This window comes from Heterodontus francisci, chromosome 48 (assembly GCF_036365525.1).
Source record: "Heterodontus francisci isolate sHetFra1 chromosome 48, sHetFra1.hap1, whole genome shotgun sequence".
NCBI lineage: Eukaryota > Metazoa > Chordata > Chondrichthyes > Heterodontiformes > Heterodontidae > Heterodontus > Heterodontus francisci.
In genome coordinates, this window is record NC_090418.1 from 10,528,369 (window position 1) to 10,549,183 (window position 20,815).

Consider the following 20,815-nt stretch of genomic DNA (forward strand, 5'->3'; position numbering starts at 1 on the left):
TCCAAAAACTGATTGGACGGTGATTCAACCCCATCGCCGTTGGTGGGATCTTGCTGTGCCCAGGATAAAGCCTGCCGCCGCAGCTCAAAGGCTGTTATCTCTGAGGGATCTAGTGAAGAACAATTAAATTCAAATTCTCCTCAGGCCATATCTCCGCATCAGCCGAGCAGCTTGCATGATAGGAAAAGGCCTAGTTCCCTCTCTCACGCACTAGCCTCTGGCTTGAGTAGAAGGCCCCAGGGTAAGTTATGTCAATTGGCAACGCAACAACAGCTCCCGAGACCAGACGAGGAGGGGAGGGAAAATAATACACGAGTCACTTCCGCAATGCGATTTAAATATTTTAAAAAGTTTAATACCAAGGGTTTGGCCCTTTTCTTGCTGGGATGGTGATCCCTGGTCATTACTGGTGGGACAGTCACTCCCAGCTCTTCGACAGACCAGGGACGTCACTGGGGTTCCAAATAACAATCCTCCCCTCCAACCACCTCATCGTTACAGAAGGAACACAGACCTTAACATTGTGCACAAGCCAACATTGTGGGAACTAGCCAGAGATTTTTATTGGCAAATGAGCGTTGTATCGTCAAGTCTATTTTACCTCAGGTGGTCTTAGCTTACTTTTATTCCCCGCACCACCGCCCCCCCCCCCCCACTCCACCAAGGCGCAGGTAGACATATTGAGTGTGGCGAGGGGTTTGTTGGCGGTTTCTTGTTGGCTTCTTGTACCTTATCCAATTGACCACTCCCGACATTAAGGCCTAGGCTTTCCAATTCATCCACTCCCATTCCCCAAACTTGACCGTCGAGCAGTCTGGAGGTGGAATTGGTGACAAATGGTTACCCGGGGGCGAGTCCCACGGCCCGGACCTACAGACCAAGGAGGGAATGGAGCCTTCACCTTGTGTGTTTTTGACCCAGCCCTTGACGCCCCTTCAGAAAGCTGGCCATAGGGGTTTGATACCTGTTGTTCAGAGGTCGATGGGGTTAGGGGTCAGGGGTCACAAAGGCAAGAGGGGCCTGTGCAAAGACCCTTGGACCACTGCCACCCTCAGGCTACAACAGTGACATAAAACATTTTCAGCAACCAGAGCAGTTTCTTTTTTTAAAAAGGTTAAAAACCTCTGCGTTTTACAGGCAGTCTGCTCGCCACCTCTTCCTCCAGCCCCATCCCCGTCACTGCCCCCAGATTGGCGTGACTTCCTATTAAAAGTCTGGGAGCCCACCTCCAGGCAGATTAATGACCCCCGGGGTGTGGGGTGGGGTTGAAGGTCTGTCCAGCCGGAGATACATCCCAATCAAAGTGGTGGGGGAGGGGAAAGTGAGGAGTGGGATGGAAAGCTTGGGCTTAAGGTTTAGTAGGCCTCAGGCTTTGCGACTCTGAGGAAGGGGCACCAGCCCAGGTCACGCTTTGCTCGGCCTACAATGTCCTTAGGTTGCACTTTATCGCGTTCCAATCTCTGGCTATCGATATATCGCGTGTATAAAATGCAGGAAGGTGTTTTCAGATGAAAACTGATGAGTTGGCATCTCGTTTGGGTTATTCCACACATTAACCAGCTGCAATAATATTAAACTTCAGCACTGGGAAAATATACATCTCCCATTCCCAAGCTGCTGTTCACGATTTGAGTTCTCTCATCTTCAATATGAAGACTGGGATTCACTGAATAGTCCCTTCCTCCCATCATGGTGTCAGCAGGTCAGCGCCACGTCGAGGCCACTTCCTTCTCTCGGTTGCAGCCACCCCGTCAGGAAGTTCCCTCAGTCACATCCCAAGGAGTATCCAAGGCGTCCCGGCGTTTCCCATGACCAATGGCCTGCCTTGCCCAACGATGTCAAGCAGAGTCTTCGCGAAGACAAGACAAGTTCGAGTATCCCCACTTGGCAAGGCTGCAAACAATGAGGACGGGGGAGTGGAGGGGTACCTGTCAAAGAGTTCCGCCATCACGATGGCATAAGGCGGGGGGGGGGGGGTGGGGGGGCGGTGGTGGCGAGTAGTACATGGACGCCATTGAGGTGGAAGAGCACTTGGGCGTGCCGTAGGAGAAACACAGCTGGGGACCCTCGAAAGTGCAAAGAGCAAAACTACAGTTAAAAAGACCCCCTGAAAGGCCGCTGCAAGGAATCCAACTGGGTTCCCCAAAGGTCCACGCAGCCAACGGCAACAAGAGACAGTTTGGTGTCCGAGAGCGCTCTGGTCCACGTTTGCAGCCCTCCTTCTCTATCACCGATGCCATTATCCTATTCCACATGAATCCCATTTCAGTCAGTTGCGTGTTGCCTGTGGGCTTTTCACCTGTGCCCTCATACTCTGGATGCTGGTGAGAATTTTCTTCTGGTGCCCAGCGAGAGTGACTCCGATCCGTAGCAGGTCCCTAGACAACCACAAGCAAACCCACCGTCAACACTTAATGCAATTTCGGTTCAAAGTTTTGCAGTCTTCCTGCCAGTGTTCGCACTTACTTCCCGTCACATTCTAGCTGTCACACTATATTGTTGTACATTCTTGGACTCATCATGAGCAATGCTAAAGGAGATCTGTTATTACGTGGCAGGCCTTCAATACAGAGTAAAGATCCCTCTACACTGTCCCCATCAAACACTCCCAGGACAGGTACAGCACGGGGGTTAGATACAGAGGAAAGCTCCCTCTACACTGTCCCCATCAAACACTCCCAGGACAGGTACAGCACGGGGGTTAGATACAGAGGAAAGCTCCCTCTACACTGTCCCCATCAAACACTCCCAGGACAGGTACAGCACGGGGGTTAGATACAGAGGAAAGCTCCCTCTACACTGTCCCCATCAAACACTCCCAGGACAGGTACAGCACTGGGATTGGCTCGGCAATTTGGAGCACTTCCTGCCAGCAATCGGGGAGCAGCTGCACCTGTGTTGCAGCAATTGCAGAGAGGAGAGTGGAGACTGCAGCAACTTGGGAGAGGAGAGTGGAATAACTGCAAAGAGGTGACTATAGAGTGGAGACAGCTGCATTTACTGAGGAACTGTTGCACTTTTTCAACGATTAAGAAGACCTGCAAGTCATTTTGGAGAGGTGGGTGTTGGAGCACCAGAGAACTGTTGGTTGTTTGGACTGTTGGGGGAGGGAGAAGGCACCGGAAGATCCAGATGTGGAGCTGCCAAATTCTATAGGGAGCCCCTGTACTAACTCTTGTGTTTATCTGCCATCCTGCACAAAAGGGGCTCCCTCCCCACCCCCGACTGTGTGGCTCGGGACAGCTGGAGCTGCCCGGCTGAAGAAAATCCTTATACAACAACAGAAAAGGGAGAGAACCGGGCGGCTCTAACCGACCCAGGCGAAGAACCCTCCCCTAACTGGAAGAGTGGACTGTCAACTCTGCAGGAAGGTGCTCCAACCACCAATTGAAGTGTAACATCCTTGCAGCTGTTCTCTCTCTTCCATCACTCGGCCACCTATCCTCTCCTCTCCTTGTCATTTTCAGCCCTATCCTCCTCTATTCCCATCCTCCCCTTCCCCATCATATTGTTTGTGTTTAAGAAAACTGTCGTGTGCTTTGTTTCTTGGGGGTGGGCGTAGCTCTGCGACCCCATGGCAAGCCCCTCTTCGCCGGTGGCGGGGCCTTCCCGTTCACATGCTGCTGCGGCTGCACCTGTTGCCCCGTCACCGTTTGCTTTATTAACATCGAAACATGGGGTCAAGAGCTACGTCCACCCGAACATGACTATCGAGGCATGCGTGAAAGCAATGGCCGAGGTTGTCGGCCCTTCGGCCATTGTTGCAGCCTCTAAAATGTACGGGAAGGCAGTGTTTTTCCTGAAGACCGAGCGGGCGGTGTCCCTGGCTCTGAGCAAGGGGCTCACCGTGGGCGGGACCTTTCTGCCAGTGGACCCCCTGGAGGCCACTGCGCAAAGGCTCATTCTATCCAATGTCCCGCCCTTCATTCCTGGTGAGCTCCTCCTTCCCCACCTGCACCATCTGGGGGAGGTAAAGACGGGGCTCACCCCAGTCCCGCTCGGTCTTCGGGAGAACAGCCTCCGACACGTGTACTCCTTCCGCCGCCAGTTATTAATGCAGCTGGCGCGGGAGGAGGTGACAGAGGGCCACTTTAACGTAGAATTCCAGGGGACGGCCTACCGCGTCTTCTGGACCTTGGACGGGGTGCAGTGCCATGTCTGTAAGGGGGTGGGGCATGTTCGTAAGAACTGCCCCAACCTCCCGGCTGCCAACTCCAACTCGGCGGCCCAGGGTGGCGATGCTGCACCTCCTCCCACCCCCGCTACACCACCACCAGATACCATTCAGTCGGTACCGGAGGCTGTGGTTTTCACGGCCTCCGGCAGGGAGGAGGGTGACCGTCCAAGTGGAAGGAAGGCGCGGAGGAGAAATAAACATCGAGAGGCGTGTCCCCTGGACACCGTGACACTACCCGAGCCTGAGCTCAGCCCAAGGCCCGATCTCGGGAAGTCAACTTGCCCCAGGGCTGGGCTCAGGCCCAGGGTGAATAAAAAAAAGGAGAGTGTGGAGGTGGAGGCCTCTGATGATATGGAGGTCTCTGAGCCTCCGCACACAACTGGGAAAAAGAGGAGAAGGCACCCCTCCACAGAGGTAACAAGGGGCCGAGGCGCAGGGCCCATCTGTTGGAGGGGAGCTGTCTCCTGTTTCGGGTCCCCAGGTTTCCCCTACCGCCACCACCAAGGCTGCAAAGTCCGGGCAGAAGCACTCTATTCCTCAGGATGGAGGGGAGGGGAAGGCCCCGGTACTTGAGGCCCCTCCTGAAGGAGTAAGTGGGGCCCTGCTTGTGGTGGGGGAGCCTGGGGACGCCGCCCATTCTGCCACTGCTACTGGGTCGGGTGCCCTGAATGAAGGGGAGGGCGAGGCCCCAGAGGGTCGGGCCTCCCAGCCGGAGTCCACCACCAACCAGCAGACACCCGACCCAGTTATAACTGAGAATGCTGCCCCATCTGCTGGGCCTGTGGGTGCTGGCGGAGCGGGAGATAGCCTCCTCCCTCCGCCTCCAGTCTCGGCTCCGGCTGGTTTCCCGGAGTCCGGAACTTCTGTCTCCCCTGGACCACTCATTGCCCTGGGGACGGAGGTGGAGGGGGGTCCTGAACCGCTGGTGCCTACAGGCTCCAGTTTTACAATAGAACCCAGAGAGGACTCCTCCGCCATCGATCCTGGGGGTGGGATCGTGACGGAGGCGGGACCAGCTGGCGCGGCCGGGACGTCCGCCCCACAGTGTGTGGTGGATGTGTCGGCCGCTGGCGGTGACGACCCAGAGGAGGATGGGGATTCAGTGCGGGGCACGGAGGATGATCTTGATTCCATCGCCAGTGAGGTGGTGGAGTCCCTCGTGCCTCCCACCGAATCTCCTCTCATCCCCACGGCGTAACTCCGGGATTTCCTCGCGGCTTGCAGGGGTTGCCGCAATAAAGTTCAGCTGGCCCTCGACCGTTGGTCGAATCTGGCGCTGATCATACAGTCCGTCCGTGCCGCCCTTAAGATAGCGGGCAAGTGCGCGGACGTGAAACTGGTTGAGAGGCGCCGTTTTAATGTGTTCCTCAATGGGTTGCTGGGTGAGTGGAGGGCCAGGTGCACTTCCACTCCCTCCTCACAGTGAGCTGTTGGTGACGGGTTTTAAGTACCTTTGACATGAAGATAACCATAGCCAGCCTCAACATCAACGGCAGCAGAGGGGCTCACCGCAGATTTCACAATCTCTCAGTCCTTAGGGAAGGGAGATACGCGGTGAGCTTTCTGCAGGAAACCCACACCGTTCCGGGAGACAAAGCCACCTGGCTCCTGGACTGGCAGGGTGGGGTCCACATGAGTCACCTCACCCCTATTTCTCGTGAGGTGGCTATCTTGTTGGCCCCGACTTTTCAGCCGGAGATCTTGAGGGTCAAGGAGCTAGTGCCGGGCCGCTTGCTCCACCTCGCCGTTCGCCTGGGTAGCGTGCCGCTCCACTTTGTGAACGTGTACGCGCCCAGGCCCGGCGCGTTGCAAGCGCGCTTCTTTGAAGAAGTGTCCGCTCTCGTGAGCTCCATCGATAGCGGCGAGTGCATCATCCTCGGGGGGGATTTTAACTGCACCCTCGAGGTGGGGGATCGCTCCAGTCCCCAGCGCGGCCAAGCGTCGGTGGAGAAGTTGAGGGGACTGATCAGCTCCCTTAACTTGGTGGACGTCTGGCGGAATCTCCATCCCGACTCCAGCGCCTTCACGTGGAGGTCTGGAGGAGGGGGGTCGCGAATCGACCGCCTCTACATTTCACAGGCGTACGTCTCCCGCGTTTCGGCGGCCTCCATGCGGCTGGTGCCGTGCTCGGACCACCGCCTGGTGTGGGCGGAGTTTACTCCGCTCCGCACGCGGGCGGGGTCCGCGTACTGGCACTTTAACAACCGGCTGCTGGAGGACGTGCAATTTCGGGACTCGTTCTGTCGATTCTGGGCCGACTGGAGAAGGAAGCAGGGGAGCTTCCCCTCCTTGAGGCGATGGTGGGATGTGGGCAAGACTCACATCCGCGTCTTCTGTCAGGAGTACGCGAAGGGGTCGACCAAGAGGCGGGAAGCCGAGATCGGGCGCCTTGAGAGGGAGGTGCTCGACTTGGAGTCCCGCCTCGGTCATGCCGTCGTGGACCCGGCCCTGTGGCAGGCGTACAAAGAGAAGAAGGGCGTGCTGAGGGACCTGCAGCTCATAGGGTCCCGAGGCGCGTACGTGAGGTCGCGGATCCAGATCCTGGAAGATTTGGACCGCGCCTCACCCTTCTTCTACTCGCTGGAAAAATGGCGGGGGGTCCGTAAGCAGCTCAGAGAGCTGCTGGCCGACGACGGATCACGGATCCTGAGGGAATGGGCCTCCTGATCCGGACTTATTACAGTGCGTTGTTCTCTCCGGATCCGTCCAGCGAGGATGCGCGCAGAGTTTTGTGGGAGGACTTGCCGCAGGTCAGCCCGGAGGGCGCCGAAGGATTGGAGGCTCCGCTCACGTTGGCGGAGCTGACTGGCGCCCTCCACCAGCTTTCGAGGGGCAAATCCCCAGGGCTGGATGGGTTGACTGTGGAGTTCTTCAGGGCGTTCTGGGATGTCCTGGGGGACGATTACGCGTGGGTCCTGGGGGAAAGCCTGGCGACCGGGGAGATGCCCCTCTCGTGGCCCAGGGCGGTCATCGTCCTGCTGCCGAAGAGGGGCGATCTCCGCCTGATTAAAAACTGGCGTCCGGTCTCCCTCCTCAGCACGGATTATAAGATCTTTGCCCGGGCTATGTCTACCCGCCTGGGCTCCTTGCTGGCCCACATGATCCACCCCGACCAGTCCTACACGGTCCCGGGCCGGTCCATCCAGGACAACATCCACCTGGTCCGGGACCTGATCCATCTTTCCCAGAGGACTGGTCAGTCGGTCGCCTTTCTCTCCCTCGATCAGGAGAAGGCGTTCGACAGGGTGGATCACGATTACCTTTTCGGGACTCTGCGCGCTTTCGGACTCGGGCCGCATTTCGTGGCCCGGGTCCGACTTTTATACGCCGCCGCAGAGTGTCTAGTCAAAGTTAACGGGTCCTTGACGGCGCCCCTTCGCTTTGGGAGAGGAGTGCGTCAGGGTTGCCCTGTGTCCGGCCAATTGTATACCATCTGCGTGGAGCCCTTCCTGTGCCTGCTTCGCAGGAGGTTGACGGGATTGGCTCTGCGCGAGCCGGCCATGCGGGTCATCCTCTCGGCTTACGCCGACGACGTGCTCCTCGCAATCACAGATCCTCTTGACTTGCGGAGGATGCGCGACTGCCAGCAGACCTTTTCTGCCGCGTCCTCCGCGAGGGTCAATTGGGAGAAATGTTCCGGACTCCTGGTTGGTCAGTGGCGGGTGGACTCCCTGCCGGAGGAGATGACACCTTTTGCGTGGAGCACCACGCACCTCCTCTATCTGGGAGTCCACCTTAGCCCCGCTGAGGAAGCCTGGCCGGCAAACTGGCAGGAGTTGGAAGCGAAAGTCACCGCTCGGCTGGGGCGCTGGACAGGACTGCTCCGAGTGCTTTCCTACAGGGGCCGAGTGCTGGTCATAAACCAACTGGTGGCCTCCATGTTGTGGTACCGGTTGGTCACTTTGGCCCCGCCCCCTGTATTTGCCACCAAGATCCAGAAGAAACTCGTCGATTTCTTCTGGGGCAAGAGGAAACACTGGGTCTCTGCCGCGGTCCTGAGTCTCCCGATTGAGGAGGGCGGTCAGTCGCTGGTGTGCGTCCGCACCCAGGCTGCGACTCTCCGCCTTCGGACCCTGCAGAGATACCTGTACGTCGAGCGTCCTCCCAGATGGTGTGCGCTGGCGACGTATTTTTTCTGCCACTGTCACTGCCTTCAAGACGACATGCAGCTCCCAGTGGAGTCCGTTAGCCGTGCCTCCTGAGGGAGTTACCTGTCTTTTTCCGGGATCTATTCTGAGTCTGGAACATGGTCGCCTCCAGTCAGGGCGCTCCCCCGCCGGCGGAGGAGAGCGCCTCGGCTGTCCGGGTGGCCGACTCCCGGGACGGTCCGGCAGGCGGAGGAGTAGCCGAAACCCCCGGGACGCCCCTCACTGCGGGTGGCGAGGGGGCTCGGGAGTGCGGAGCGATCCCGGCGGAGCTGACCCCCGTTCGGCCGGAACTGCTCATCGGACCCAGGCCCCGAAACCCTCCTCGGGAGCCGGTCCCGCACAACCCGAGCCGCCTCTCGGAAATGCCCTCCGTGCCATTCCAATCGGCGCAGAGGGGTTTCCAGTACGGGCTGCTCCTGCACACTCTCCACTTCCTCGCCCTAGTCAGCCGGCCGGACACGCCCTGGCGGTCCGCGTTGCCATCTGGCGGCGAGGGGAAACCCCGATGGAGGTCTCTCTACGCGGGAGTCTTCCCCCTTTACATCGGGGACCTGGGGTGGAGGGTGCTGCACAGAGCAGTCCCGTGCAATAGACCTTTAAGTCGGTTCACGGACTCCCAGGCCGCCTGTACTTTCTGCGGCCTGGACGAGTCAGTGTTCCACGTTTATACGGAGTGTGCGAGGTTGCAGCCCCTCTTTGAGTATCTGAAGGGGCTGCTCCTCAAATTCTGGCTGCACCTCAGTCCCACGCTCCTGATCTTTGGGCACCCGGTGCGGAGGGGCTTGGGCAGGGAGGAGGATCTCCTAGTCGGTCTGCTCCTGGGCCTGGCCAAGGTGGCAATTCACAGGTCCAGGTTGCGGGCCGTCGGGGGTTCCGTCCTCCCCGATTGCCTGCCCCTCTTCCGCGGTTACGTTTGCGCCCGGGTGTCCCTGGAGAAGGAGCATGCGGTGTCCGCCGGTACACTTGAGGCCTTCCGCGACCGGTGGGCACCGCAGGGACTGGAGTGCATCATTGACGCCGAAAATGGCATTTTAATTTGAGTTTTTGTTTATTTCTGTTTTTAATAAAGTTATTTTAAAAATATAAGTGTGTATATAAAGGGGGCCTGAGGAATAAAGGCCCCCTCGACATAAAATATATAAAAGGGGCCTGGGGTATAAAGGCCACAAAAAAAAAAACGGGGGTTAGATACAGAGTAAAGCTCCCTCTACACTGTCCCCATCAAATACTCCCAGGACAGGTACAGCACGAGGTTAGATACAGAGTAAAGCTCCCTCCACACTGTCTCCATATAAAAAAAAACGGGGGTTAGACACAGAGTAAAGCTCCCTCTACACTGTCCCAATCAAATACTCCCAGGACAGGTACAGCACGAGGTTAGATACAGAGTAAAGCTCCCTCTACACTGTCCCCATCAAACACTCCCAGGACAGGTACAGCACGGGGGTTAGATACAGAGTACAGCTCCTTCTACAAAAAAAGAAAGGAAAAAAAAGAAAACGGGGGTTAGATACAGAGTAAAGCTCCCTCTACACTGTCCCCATCAAACACTCCCAGGACAGGTATCGCACGGGGGTTAGATACAAAGTAAAGCTCCCTCTACACTGTCCCCATCAAACACTCCCAGGACATACTTCCGGGTACTGCCTGTGTGGAGTTTGCAAGTTCTCCCTGTGTCTGCGTGGGTTTTCTCCGGGTGCTCCGGTTTCCTCCCACAAGCCAAAAGACTTGCCGGTTGATAGGTAAATTGGCCATTATAAATTGTCACTAGTATAGGTAGGTGGTAGGGAAATATAGGGATTGGTGGGGATGTTTGTTGGGAATATGGGATTAGTGTAGGATTAGTATAAATGGGTGGTTGATGTTCGGCACAGACTCGGTGGGCCGAAGGGCCTGTTTCAGTGCTATATCTCTAATCTAACCTAATCTAATACAGGTACATATGTCCTTACCTGGTCTGGCCTACATGTGACTCCAGACCCACATCAATGTGGTTGACTCTTAAGTACCCTCAGAAATCGCCACTCAGTCATTGAGGGCAATTAAGGATGGGCAAACAAATGCCTTGCCAGCAACTCCCATCTCCCGTGAAAGAATACAAATAAAACAATCGGGTCTGGAATGAAACTCGCAGTCAGTCTGGAGTAGACCGAGTCGGTCCAAACATGTCACAACCAACAACTGGGAGCCGCTCATCCCCTCTGGGTTTGGTCTTGCTCCCAGAGGTTGACAACCCCAGAAGTGTGCCCCCTCAGCCCTCCCCCTACCCCGCCAACCAGCAGGATGGCCGTCAATACCAGCGAGAGCTTTGAAAGGAGATACCTACTCGGCTGATATTTGAGTGACGAGGTCGAAGGTCGTGAACCCGGCGTTGACAAAGCTCTCCTCGTAGCGGCTCATCTTTATCGTCTTGAGCCACTCTCCGACCGTCGAGAACGCGGAGTAGTGCGGCGTACCACGATCTAGTAGGGGCTGCGAGAGTCTGGTGGAGCGGGGGGGGTCAGAAGAGATGGGGCGTTACTCGAGGTAAAAACAGAGATTGACTTTCATTTCTATAGCGCCTTTCCCGACCTCAGGACGGCTTCAATTGCGCTTTACCGCCAATGATGCGGCGCTGTAACGCAGGAAGCGCGGCAGCCAACTTGCGCACACCAATATCCCAAAACTGCGGTGATTGCGCCCAATCTTCAAGGGACCGAGGGGTCGAAATTAACGCTCGTTTGTCCGCCTTTTTCCCCAGGGAAAAGGAAACGGGGCCGATTCCTGGGGCTTGTGGCGAGGAGCGTCCGCCATATTGGCGCCCCTTTCCTGGTGCCCCACCCCCCTCTCCCCCCCCACACGTTCAAAATGGCGGAGAGGCTTTAGGACAGGCGGATGAACGTAGCAGACTCACGCTCCGAGCTCCCGCGTCACGATTTTCAGGCTGGCCGGGTTGCGGATCAGCTTATCCAGCGCGTTGACGATTTGCCCGAACCGGGGCCTGGCGTTGCGGTCCTTCTGCCAGCAGTCCAGCATCAGCTGGTGCAGGGAGGTGGGGCAGTCGGTCGGAGGCGGCAGCCGGTAGTCCTGCTCGATGGCGTTGATCACCTGGGAGGGCAAAGCAACGCCGGTGAATCATTAACTCCCAGCCGTCAACTCATCTCATCTCGAGCCACTCAAGTACAAACAAATTCAGTGTCAAGCATCGAATGTACAGCACCGAGACAGGCCATTCAGCCCATCTGCTCCATGCTTGTGTTTATGTTCCACACGAGCCTCCGTCCATACCCTCTTCAACTCACCCTATCAACACATCCTTCTGTTCGAGTCACTGAAAGCTAACATGCAGGTGCAGCAAACAATTAAGAAGGCAAATGGTACGTTGGCCTTTATTACAAGATGATTTGAATGCAGGAGTAAAGATGTCTTACTCCAATTATATAGATCCTTGGTGAGACTGCACCTGGAGTATTGTGTGCAGTTTTGGTCTCTTTATCTAGGGAATGATATACTTGCTATAGCGGGAGTGCAACGAAGGTTCACCAGTCTAATCCCTAGGATGAAGGGATTGTCCTTTGAGGAAATATTAAATAGACTGGGCCTTTATTCTCTAGAGTTTATAAGAATGAGAAAGTGACCGTCTTATATCGATGGCCCCCTATTTCGGGAACGTTGCAATGAATTTCTGGGGATTTAAGGAGCAAGTACAGGTCCTATAGTTTCAGTTGCTGCTCTCGTGGAGATTTGAACTCATGCAGTCCGGTTTAATAGCCCAGTAACTTAACCACTGTCCCACCATACCGGGTGTGTGTGTGTACACATCACACATATACATATCGTCCCCTCTTTGTTCATTTGTGTATATGTTTCTCCCCCTTTCCCTCTACGTTCATCCCTTTCTCCTTCCATCTCTCCTTCCCTTGCTTCCCCCCTTTATCTCTTTCATTGTCCAGCTCTTCAAACGTTGCCATGGGAACCAATAGAACAAGGAGCAGGGGCCTCCGTTTCACGAGTGGGCACACCTGCGGAGGGCAAGCGTACATGTCACATGGGGGGGGGGACCTGAGAGCAGCAGGAAAGAAATCTGATCCTGTAGCATCCGGCAGAGGCCATTCAGCCCCTCAAGCCTGTTCTGACATTCAACAAGACCGTGGCTGATCAGTGGCTCAACTCCATTCACCTGGCCTGGCTCCGTAATCCCTTAATGCTCTTGGCCAGCAGACGTCTTGGCGAGCTCCGATTTAAAATGATGAACTGAGCGAGCATGTAAATGGGAGAGAGTTCCACACTTCAACCATCCTGTGCATGAAGAGGTGAGTCTGAACGTCTCTCCCCCGAGTGGCCTGGCTCTGATGTTAAGGTTACACCCCCTTGTCCTAGACTCCCGCCCCTTGCCACTGCCATCTGCCTCACCAGTTCCTTTCAAAATCCGCACAGCGAAACGATCGGATATTGTATTTGCTGCAAATTGGGATAATTGGAACAAGAGCATAAATGTGAGAGAGGAGGGTATTACATCGAGTTTTCCAGCACAGAAACAGGCCGTTCGGCCCATCAGGTCTATGCTGGTGTTTAGGTTCCACATGAGGCTCCGCCCACCCTTCTTCCATCGACATATGGCAGAAGGGGTCGGATGAGGTAATATTGACTTAATGGCACAGTACCAAAGAGTGTGCATGAACAGAGGGACCTGGGGGTGCATGGGCATCGATCTTTGAAGGTGGCGGGACATATCGAGAACGTGATTAGCAAAGCATATGGGATCTTGGGGCTTCATAAATAGAGGCATCGAGTACAAAAGCAGAGATGTTATGCTGAACCTTTATAAAGCTCTGGTTAGGCCACAGCTAGAGTATTGCGTCCAGTTCCGGTCACCACACTTTAGGAAGGATGTGAGGGGTCCTTGAGAGGGTGCAGAGGTGATTTACCAGAATGGTTCCAGGGATGGGGGATTTTAGTTACAAGGTTAGGCTGGAGAAGCTGGAGTTGTTTTCCTTGGAGCAAAGGAGATTGTGGGGAGATTTGAACTGGCAGGGCTACTGGGATCCAGCAGGGTAATGGGACTGACTGGATTGCTCTAGAGAGCTGGCATGGACTCGATGGGCTGAATGGCCTCCTTCTGTGCTGTAAATGACTCTATTCCTCTGTTCCTTTCTCCCTCATGTACTTGGCATGTTTCCTCTTTAATGCATTCCCTTAAAAGAGTGTTAACACAAACAAAACAACAGGCAACGCATCTAATTCTCAACACTGGGTGTGACATTATACCAGGAACGGTTCCAAATTACAGTCAAGAAGTTAGGAAATAATTTGGGACACTCCATTTAAAAGGCGCGCTAGATCCAGGCAGTCTCTGAACACCTACGTCCTGGTTTGACATGTCCCAGTAGGGTCTTTCACCGAAGGACATCACTTCCCACATGACGATCCCGTAGCTCCAAACGTCACTGGCTGTGGTGAACTTGCGGAAAGCAATGGCTTCTGGAGCAGTCCATCGGATCGGGATTTTTCCACCCTGTGTCCGAAAGGGAAATTGTTAATTTAGAATAATTAAAAGCAAACAACACAAATGATGAATACGAACATGCGAATTAGGAGCAGGAATAGGCCACTCGGCCCTTCGAGCCTGCTCCACCAATCAATAAGTCCATGGCTGAACTGATTACTCCCCATTTCCACCTACCCCCGATAACCTTCCGCCCCCTTATCAGGAATCTCGATCATAAATCCCAACGGGTTTGAACAAATTCTCCTTCTACGTCCTTAACACGCCCCATGTTTCCACTTTCGAATACTTCGGAATTAGCTTCAGCCATTTTTTTCCACTATTCAAAATAGCCACCAACTGGCCACCTGAATCCCAAATGGTCAACTGGGAATGAAACACACTGGATAAAATAATGGGATCAGAGGACAGCCAACTGGATTTTATACAAGACCACATGATAGCGTTAGATTAAATAGTCACTTATTATAACCCCATCCTTTCACAAGGCCAGCTCCACTGTCTCCCCAGTGAACTCATTAGCTGTTTCTTGTGAATTGAGAGCTCTGGTCTCTCTGTCTCCTGCCCACCACTCCCCCACTCTTCTCCCACGCACCCCCAACCTTTCCTGGCAGCTGTTCCAGCCTTTGGCCACCCTCCATGTGAACACTTTCCAGTGTCAAACGATGGGCAGCGAGGACATGACTTGGGAATACAGGTGAGCCTTCTCTCACTGCTCGAAAATCCTTCCCCAAGATCGACCTCACCTACCCACCTCTCCCCACATCAATCAACCCATTCTCTCTCCAAGATCACACTGGGTGTCTCAATTTCATTCCCTCGTACCATATTGCCCGCTACTTGGGTTAAAAGGTTCTTTTCCAACTTCCATTCCTACTCCTGCCGTCTTGACCTTTACTTTGTGAACCTTGACCTGGTGCATGCCCTTAAAAATCTCAAAAACCCTCATTTTGATTTGTCTCCTTTCCAAAGGAGATGAGGACCGCCTTGTAAACTTTCCCCATAACGGGAATTTTTGGAATCTCTTGCCCGCCACCCCCCCAACCCCACCCCCCGCACGACTAGTCACAGAGCAGTGAGGCTCTACCATCATTGGGTGACCAGAACTTTAATCAGCCTATCAGATGGGGCCAGACCCTCAGCTGGCCTTCCGACCCCCATCACACAGATGCCCTAATTCCACCTCCGCAACGTCGCCCATCTCTGCCCCTGCCTCAGCTCATCTGCTGCTGAAACCCTCATCCCAGGCCTTCGTTACCTCTAGACTCAACTATTCCACTGCACTCCTGACTTGCCCTTCCACGATCTGCAAACATACAGGTCATCAAAAACTTCTGAAGCCCCCCTGCCCTAACTCGCGTCAAGTCTTGTTCGCTCATAACCCTCTCTGCTGGCTGACCTACCTTGACTCCTGGCCCTGTAATGCTTCAATTTTAACATTCTCAGCTTCTTTTTAACTCCCTCCATGGCCTCACCCCAACACCGCTTTATCTCTCTAACCCTCCTCCAGACCCTACAACCCTCCAAGATCTCTGCTGCTCCTCCAATTCCGGCCTCTTGCGCATCCCCCCCCCCCCCCCGATTCCCATCGCTCCACCATTGGCGGCCATGCCTTCAGCTGCCTGGGGGCCCTGAGCTCTGGAATTCCCTCCCTAAACCCTCTCCGCCTCTCTCTCCTACGTGAAGACGCTCCTTAAAACCGACCTCTTTGACCGAGCTTTTGGTCGCCTGTCCCTAACATCTCCTTTGTGTGGCTCAGTGTCAAGTTCGCTTAATCACTGCTGACGGGCCTTGAAACATTTTGCTCCATTAAAAGGTACTCGAAATGCACACTATTTGTTGACCAACTCCAGTTGATCACCAACAATACAACCTCTTTGAGCTTACTCTTAAAGAGACAGATCCTCACCAAGGTGCTGGTGTAAGTGGGGTCTGAGGAGTTCTCCTCCAGAAAACGGGACAGGCCGAAGTCGGACACCTTGCACACGAGGTTACTGTTGACCAGGATGTTGCGGGCTGCGAGGTCACGATGGACGTAGCTCATGTCCGAGAGGTACCTCATGCCCGAGGCAATGCCCCTCAACATCCCCACCAACTGGATTGGGGTGAACTGCCCATCATTTTGCTGTGGGAAACACAGGGGAAGAAACAATTAGATGGCAACCTTAGGGAACGAGAGAACCGTGGCTCGGTGGCTAGCACACTTGCTTCACAGTCAGAAGATCGTGGGTTCAGGTCCCACTCCTAGATGTTGGAGTCACAATCAAGGCCAAGACTATACAATAAATCCCTGGATACATACATTGTGGTTACGTGACTTGACTAATGATCTGGGAAACACAAGTTCAAATCCCACCATGGCAACTGGGAAATTTAATATCAATTAAATAAATCTAGAATTAAAAAGCTACTCTCAATATTGGTGACCAGGAAACCACCTTATTGTCATAGAAACCCATCTGGTTCACTAATGTCCTTTTAAGGAAGGAAATCGGCCATCCTTACCTGGTCTGGCCTACATGTGATTCCAGACCCACAGTAAAGTGGTTGACTCTGAAATGGCCTAGCGAGCCATTCAGGGATGGGTAATAAATGCTGGCCTCGCCAGGGATGCCCGCATCCTGTGAATGCGCAGAAAAGGACCTCTCTGGGACCAGGCCCAGCTCAAACTCACTCACCCGCAGAAATGAGTCGAGCGCCCCATTCTCCATAAACTCCGTGATAATCATGACTGGACAACTGTTGGTGACGACGCCCTCCAAGTGAATGATGTTGGGATGATCAAACTGCCCCATGATGCTCGCTTCGCTCAGGAAGTCCCTGCGTTGCTTGTCCGTGTAACCCCCTTTCAGCGTCTTAATCGCGACGTAGATCTCCCGCTTTCCCGGCACCTTCAGGCGCCCACGGCACACTTCACCGAACTCGCCTGCAACGGGAAAATTGGAGACACCGTAACGGTCTTGCCTCTATGCTACCTCATGATTTAGAATCGCAGAGAATCAGGCCATTCGGCCCATCTTGCCTGTGCCAGCTCTTTGAATAGAGCTCTCCAATTAGTACCCCCCCCCCCAACATCCTGCACTTCCCCCATTTCCCTGCAAATTCTTTCCCCCTTCAAATATTTATTCAAATGTTACTATCGAATCTGCTTCCACCGCCCTTTCAGGCAGCGCGTTCCAGATCACAACAACTCGCTGTGTAAAAACTAAATTCTCATCTCCCCCCCCCCCCCTCTGGCTCTTTTACCAATTATCTTAAATCTGTGTCCCGCTAGGTACACCCACAGTCAATCTTTGTTTATCAAAATCTCTCACAATTTTGAACACCTCGATCAAGCCTCTCTTAACCTTCTCTGCTCCAAGGAGAACAATCCCAGCTTCTCCAGTCTCTCCACATTAGCCGAAGTCCCTCATCCCTGGTCCCATTCCAGTAAATCTACTCCGCATCCTCTCGGAGGCCTCGACATCCTTCCTAAAGTGTGGAGCCCGGAATTGGACACAATCCTCCAGACTAACCAGTGATTTACAAAGGTTTAGCATAACTTCCTTGCTTCGCCCACGGACTACTCAATCGGCCATGTCAAAGCACAGGGAGAGTCAAAACCAAGTAATAGACATCAGGTGAAGAGGCAAAAGCGAGCGTTGGGATGGGTCGGAATAACTGGGTTAGAATATATAGATGTGATTCAGTCCTCATTTTGAAGTCATACAAGGTGTCCCTTTTTTATTTAATGCTTCAGCATGATATAATTCAAAGTTAGACATCAAACATTAAGGCAGTTCAAGAAACAGGGAGATAGAATTTTACAGGATATGGGAGTTTCTCTCTACTACAGGTTAAGGAAATGGGAGAGGCAAAACTGAGGAGCGACAGACGAAAATATCCACAAAAGCTCCTGGAAAGGTGCAAGGACAAATAATTACAAAGGCTGATGGAATGTTGGCCTGCATCTCGAGGGGATTGGAATACAAAGGGTGGAAGTTATGCTTCAGTTGTACAAAGCTTCTGGCCAGTTTCCCATCCGGAGTAACTGCGCTCAGTCCTGGGCCCCACACCTCAGGGAGGATATATTGGCTTCGGAGAGGGTGCAGTGCAGATTCCCCAGAAAGGATCCCCGGGGCGAAAAGGGTCAGATTATGAGGACAGGTTGCACAGACTCGGCTTGTATTCCCTCGAGTGTCGAAGATTAAGGGGTGATCTAACCGAGGGGTTTAAGATGATTAAAGGATTCGATCGGGTCGATAGAGAGAAACTATTTCCTCTGGTGGGGGGAGTCCAGAACAAGGGGGGCAGAACCTTAAATTTAGATCCAGGCCGTTCAGGGGTGATGTCAGGAAATCTGGAACTCTCCCCTCCAAAAAACTATTGGGGGTCAAATGGAAAATTCAAAACTGAGATTGATAGATTTTTTTTGTTGGGTGAGGGGATTAAGGGTGACAGAACTAAGGGGGGGGGGGGGGGGGGGGTAGATGGAGTTAAGTCACAGATCAGTCACGGTCTAACCGAATGGCGGAACAGGCTCGAGCAGCTGAATGGCTTCCTCCGGTTCCTATGTGCAGCACCACCATTGGTGGGAGGGTTGTAACTACAGCGTGACAAGTTTACATAGCCAATCCCCATTCTAAAACTGGAGCCAGGAACTTATAATGGATAAACTGGCACAACAGGACACAAGGTTTTTGTAGAAATAAAGTGCATATACAGGTAAGTTTCATTAATTATAAATAAGCAAGATAACCCCTTTATGAGTGTTCATGCAGGGCCTAGGGTAACATGGGAGATCACAATCCATTCTGCTTCACGCATATAGGTGACCCCACTATACATCAAGGGGTGGGCACATGCCCTGGACACACATGAAGTAGTGCAGGTGAAACATACGTGTACACATGGCACTCCTCATACACCCATACGTAACCCAATCCAAGTCTTTTTCCTCACACACAAACAGGTGATTGAGTTCAAGTCTCTCACACACACACACACCGCAGACACACACGCATGTGCGCATATGATCCTGGTCTCTTTTACACACATACACGCCAATCCAGATCACAAGAACACTGGACACCAAAGGCAACGGGCTCAAATTTGTCCATCATCACCAAGCAGGCCCTATACCTACCAGCTCCTATAACTTCTTCAATCTTTACATAGGACACATCAATCTCCTTGGCAAATTCTCGGACTGCCTCATTGGGGTCCTCGTAGGTGAAGGGATCAATGTAGACTTTTATTCCTGGAGTAGCTGCAGAATAATGGAGACTTAGTTACTGAGAGTAAATCTTCAAAGCCTTTTGCTTCTAATCATGTCTGGGTCCCATTCTTACCCACTAAGATGAGGCCCATGACGTTGGTTGGAAGTTTGCTACTGGCTTCAATGGATGGTGGAAACCTCTCTCCCAGCTGCAGTCGGCCTCACATAACCTTCCCTCCTTCATATTCCTCAATCCCTTCTCTTTCAGAACACACCTGATGCTCCTTGAGACTCATCTTTTTGGAGGCCTGAGCGTTGAGGCCTCAATCACCACTCCGCTCGGACAGAAGGTGTTGGAGGTGGAGGAGGGCTGCACCTCAGTTCTTGCCCTGGCGGGTTGCATTCTTGCCTCACAGCCAAAGGGTTCAAATCGCACTCCAAAGACTTGAGCACAAAAATTTGGGCTGACATTCCCGGTGCCAGTGCTGAGGGAGTGCTGCACTGTTGGGAGGTACCGTCTTTTACCAAGGCACCTCGCGGGTGAATATAAAACGTCCCACGGCCACGACTGGAAGGAGGGCAGGGGGAATTCTCCCCGGTGCCCGAGGCCGAGATCGATCCCTCAACCAATATCAGTTACACAGATCATTTGGTCATTGTGGGATCTTACTGTGCACATATCAGCTGCCCTGTTTTCCCACATTACAACAGTGCTTCAAATGCACCCAGGACATTAGCCTGGGCCCCCGGATTACAAGTTCAGCGACATTACCACGACACAACCATCTCTCCCTACACCTCCTCTGAGCCCATCCTTTCTCTCTTTACACTTCTCATTATCACCTTCTTTTGCCTCACACCATCACTGCCTTTTGTCTTTTAATCACTCCTGCCCTCTGTCCTATTACAGAACTCCCCTGCTCACCCAACCCCTGGCTTTAAACATGCTTAAAAACTATTCATCTGCAACACCTTCCAGATCTAATGAAAAGGTCATCGACCTGAAACATGAACTCATCGTTTCTCTCTTGCCGCAGACCCGCTGAGCGTGTTGGACATTTTCCGATTTTGCACCTCATTGCCTCTTGACCCCATTCACACGGTCCGTTTCAATGACCTTCCCCAGAAACTTGTCCCACTACTCTAATACCCTTTGGGTGGGGAAAAAAGAAATCCCGTGCTCTCCCAGCACTGGAATTTGAACCCATCACTATGTTGCCAGGATGTCCAAACTATTTGCCCTTGGGGGCCGTGTAGATTTCTGGCACACAGCCTAAAGTAGGCCCAGATAAAGTTTAAATCCACGTCTTCACTGATTCACACATCTCCCAAGTTGAACAGCTGATATTTTGATTTAGGGCTCCTTCACCATTGAGGTCTTCGGTTGCCCACTCTGACTGAATGCATTCCTGGACGGTACGTCACCTGACCTCCTTCCGCCAACTGGACCAACTCCACCCCCCCCCCCCCCATAATCCCACCATTGGCCATAGTCATGGAGTGCGGCCTTCCCACATCAACCAACAATTGAATGGACTCTTCCCTACCCGATTCCTGACATTAATCAACATCCTTCCTCCCATCCCCCGCTGTCTCCTTTTTTTTTAGAATGAATAGAGAAATTTGAAAACAAGAAGTTTTTTTAATGCTCCCTATGGTTTTACTCCCAGGTTGTAGCAGAGGCCAGGAGATCTGTTGATTCCTGCAGGCGTTCAGATCAATCTTGAAGGGTTGGCAACCCGATTGAGAGAATAACACTGACTAGCCCTTCCCAAAACACCAGTCGCACAAAATCCAAGTAGGATAAG

At 53.3% G+C, this 20,815-nt stretch overlaps 1 protein-coding gene across 1 annotated transcript in view; it reads right to left on the minus strand.

The window, feature by feature from the left end:
• Positions 1-328: 328 nt before the first annotated feature.
• LOC137357348 (ephrin type-B receptor 3-like) overlaps positions 329-20,815 on the minus strand; it is a 41,522-nt gene continuing 21,035 nt past the window's right edge. The window contains 7 exon segments of the mRNA XM_068023610.1: positions 329-2,378; positions 10,652-10,807; positions 11,219-11,412; positions 13,670-13,819; positions 15,720-15,935; positions 16,489-16,736; positions 18,936-19,058. Coding sequence (XP_067879711.1) covers positions 2,270-2,378; positions 10,652-10,807; positions 11,219-11,412; positions 13,670-13,819; positions 15,720-15,935; positions 16,489-16,736; positions 18,936-19,058 — 1,196 coding nt within the window. The 3' untranslated portion in view covers positions 329-2,269.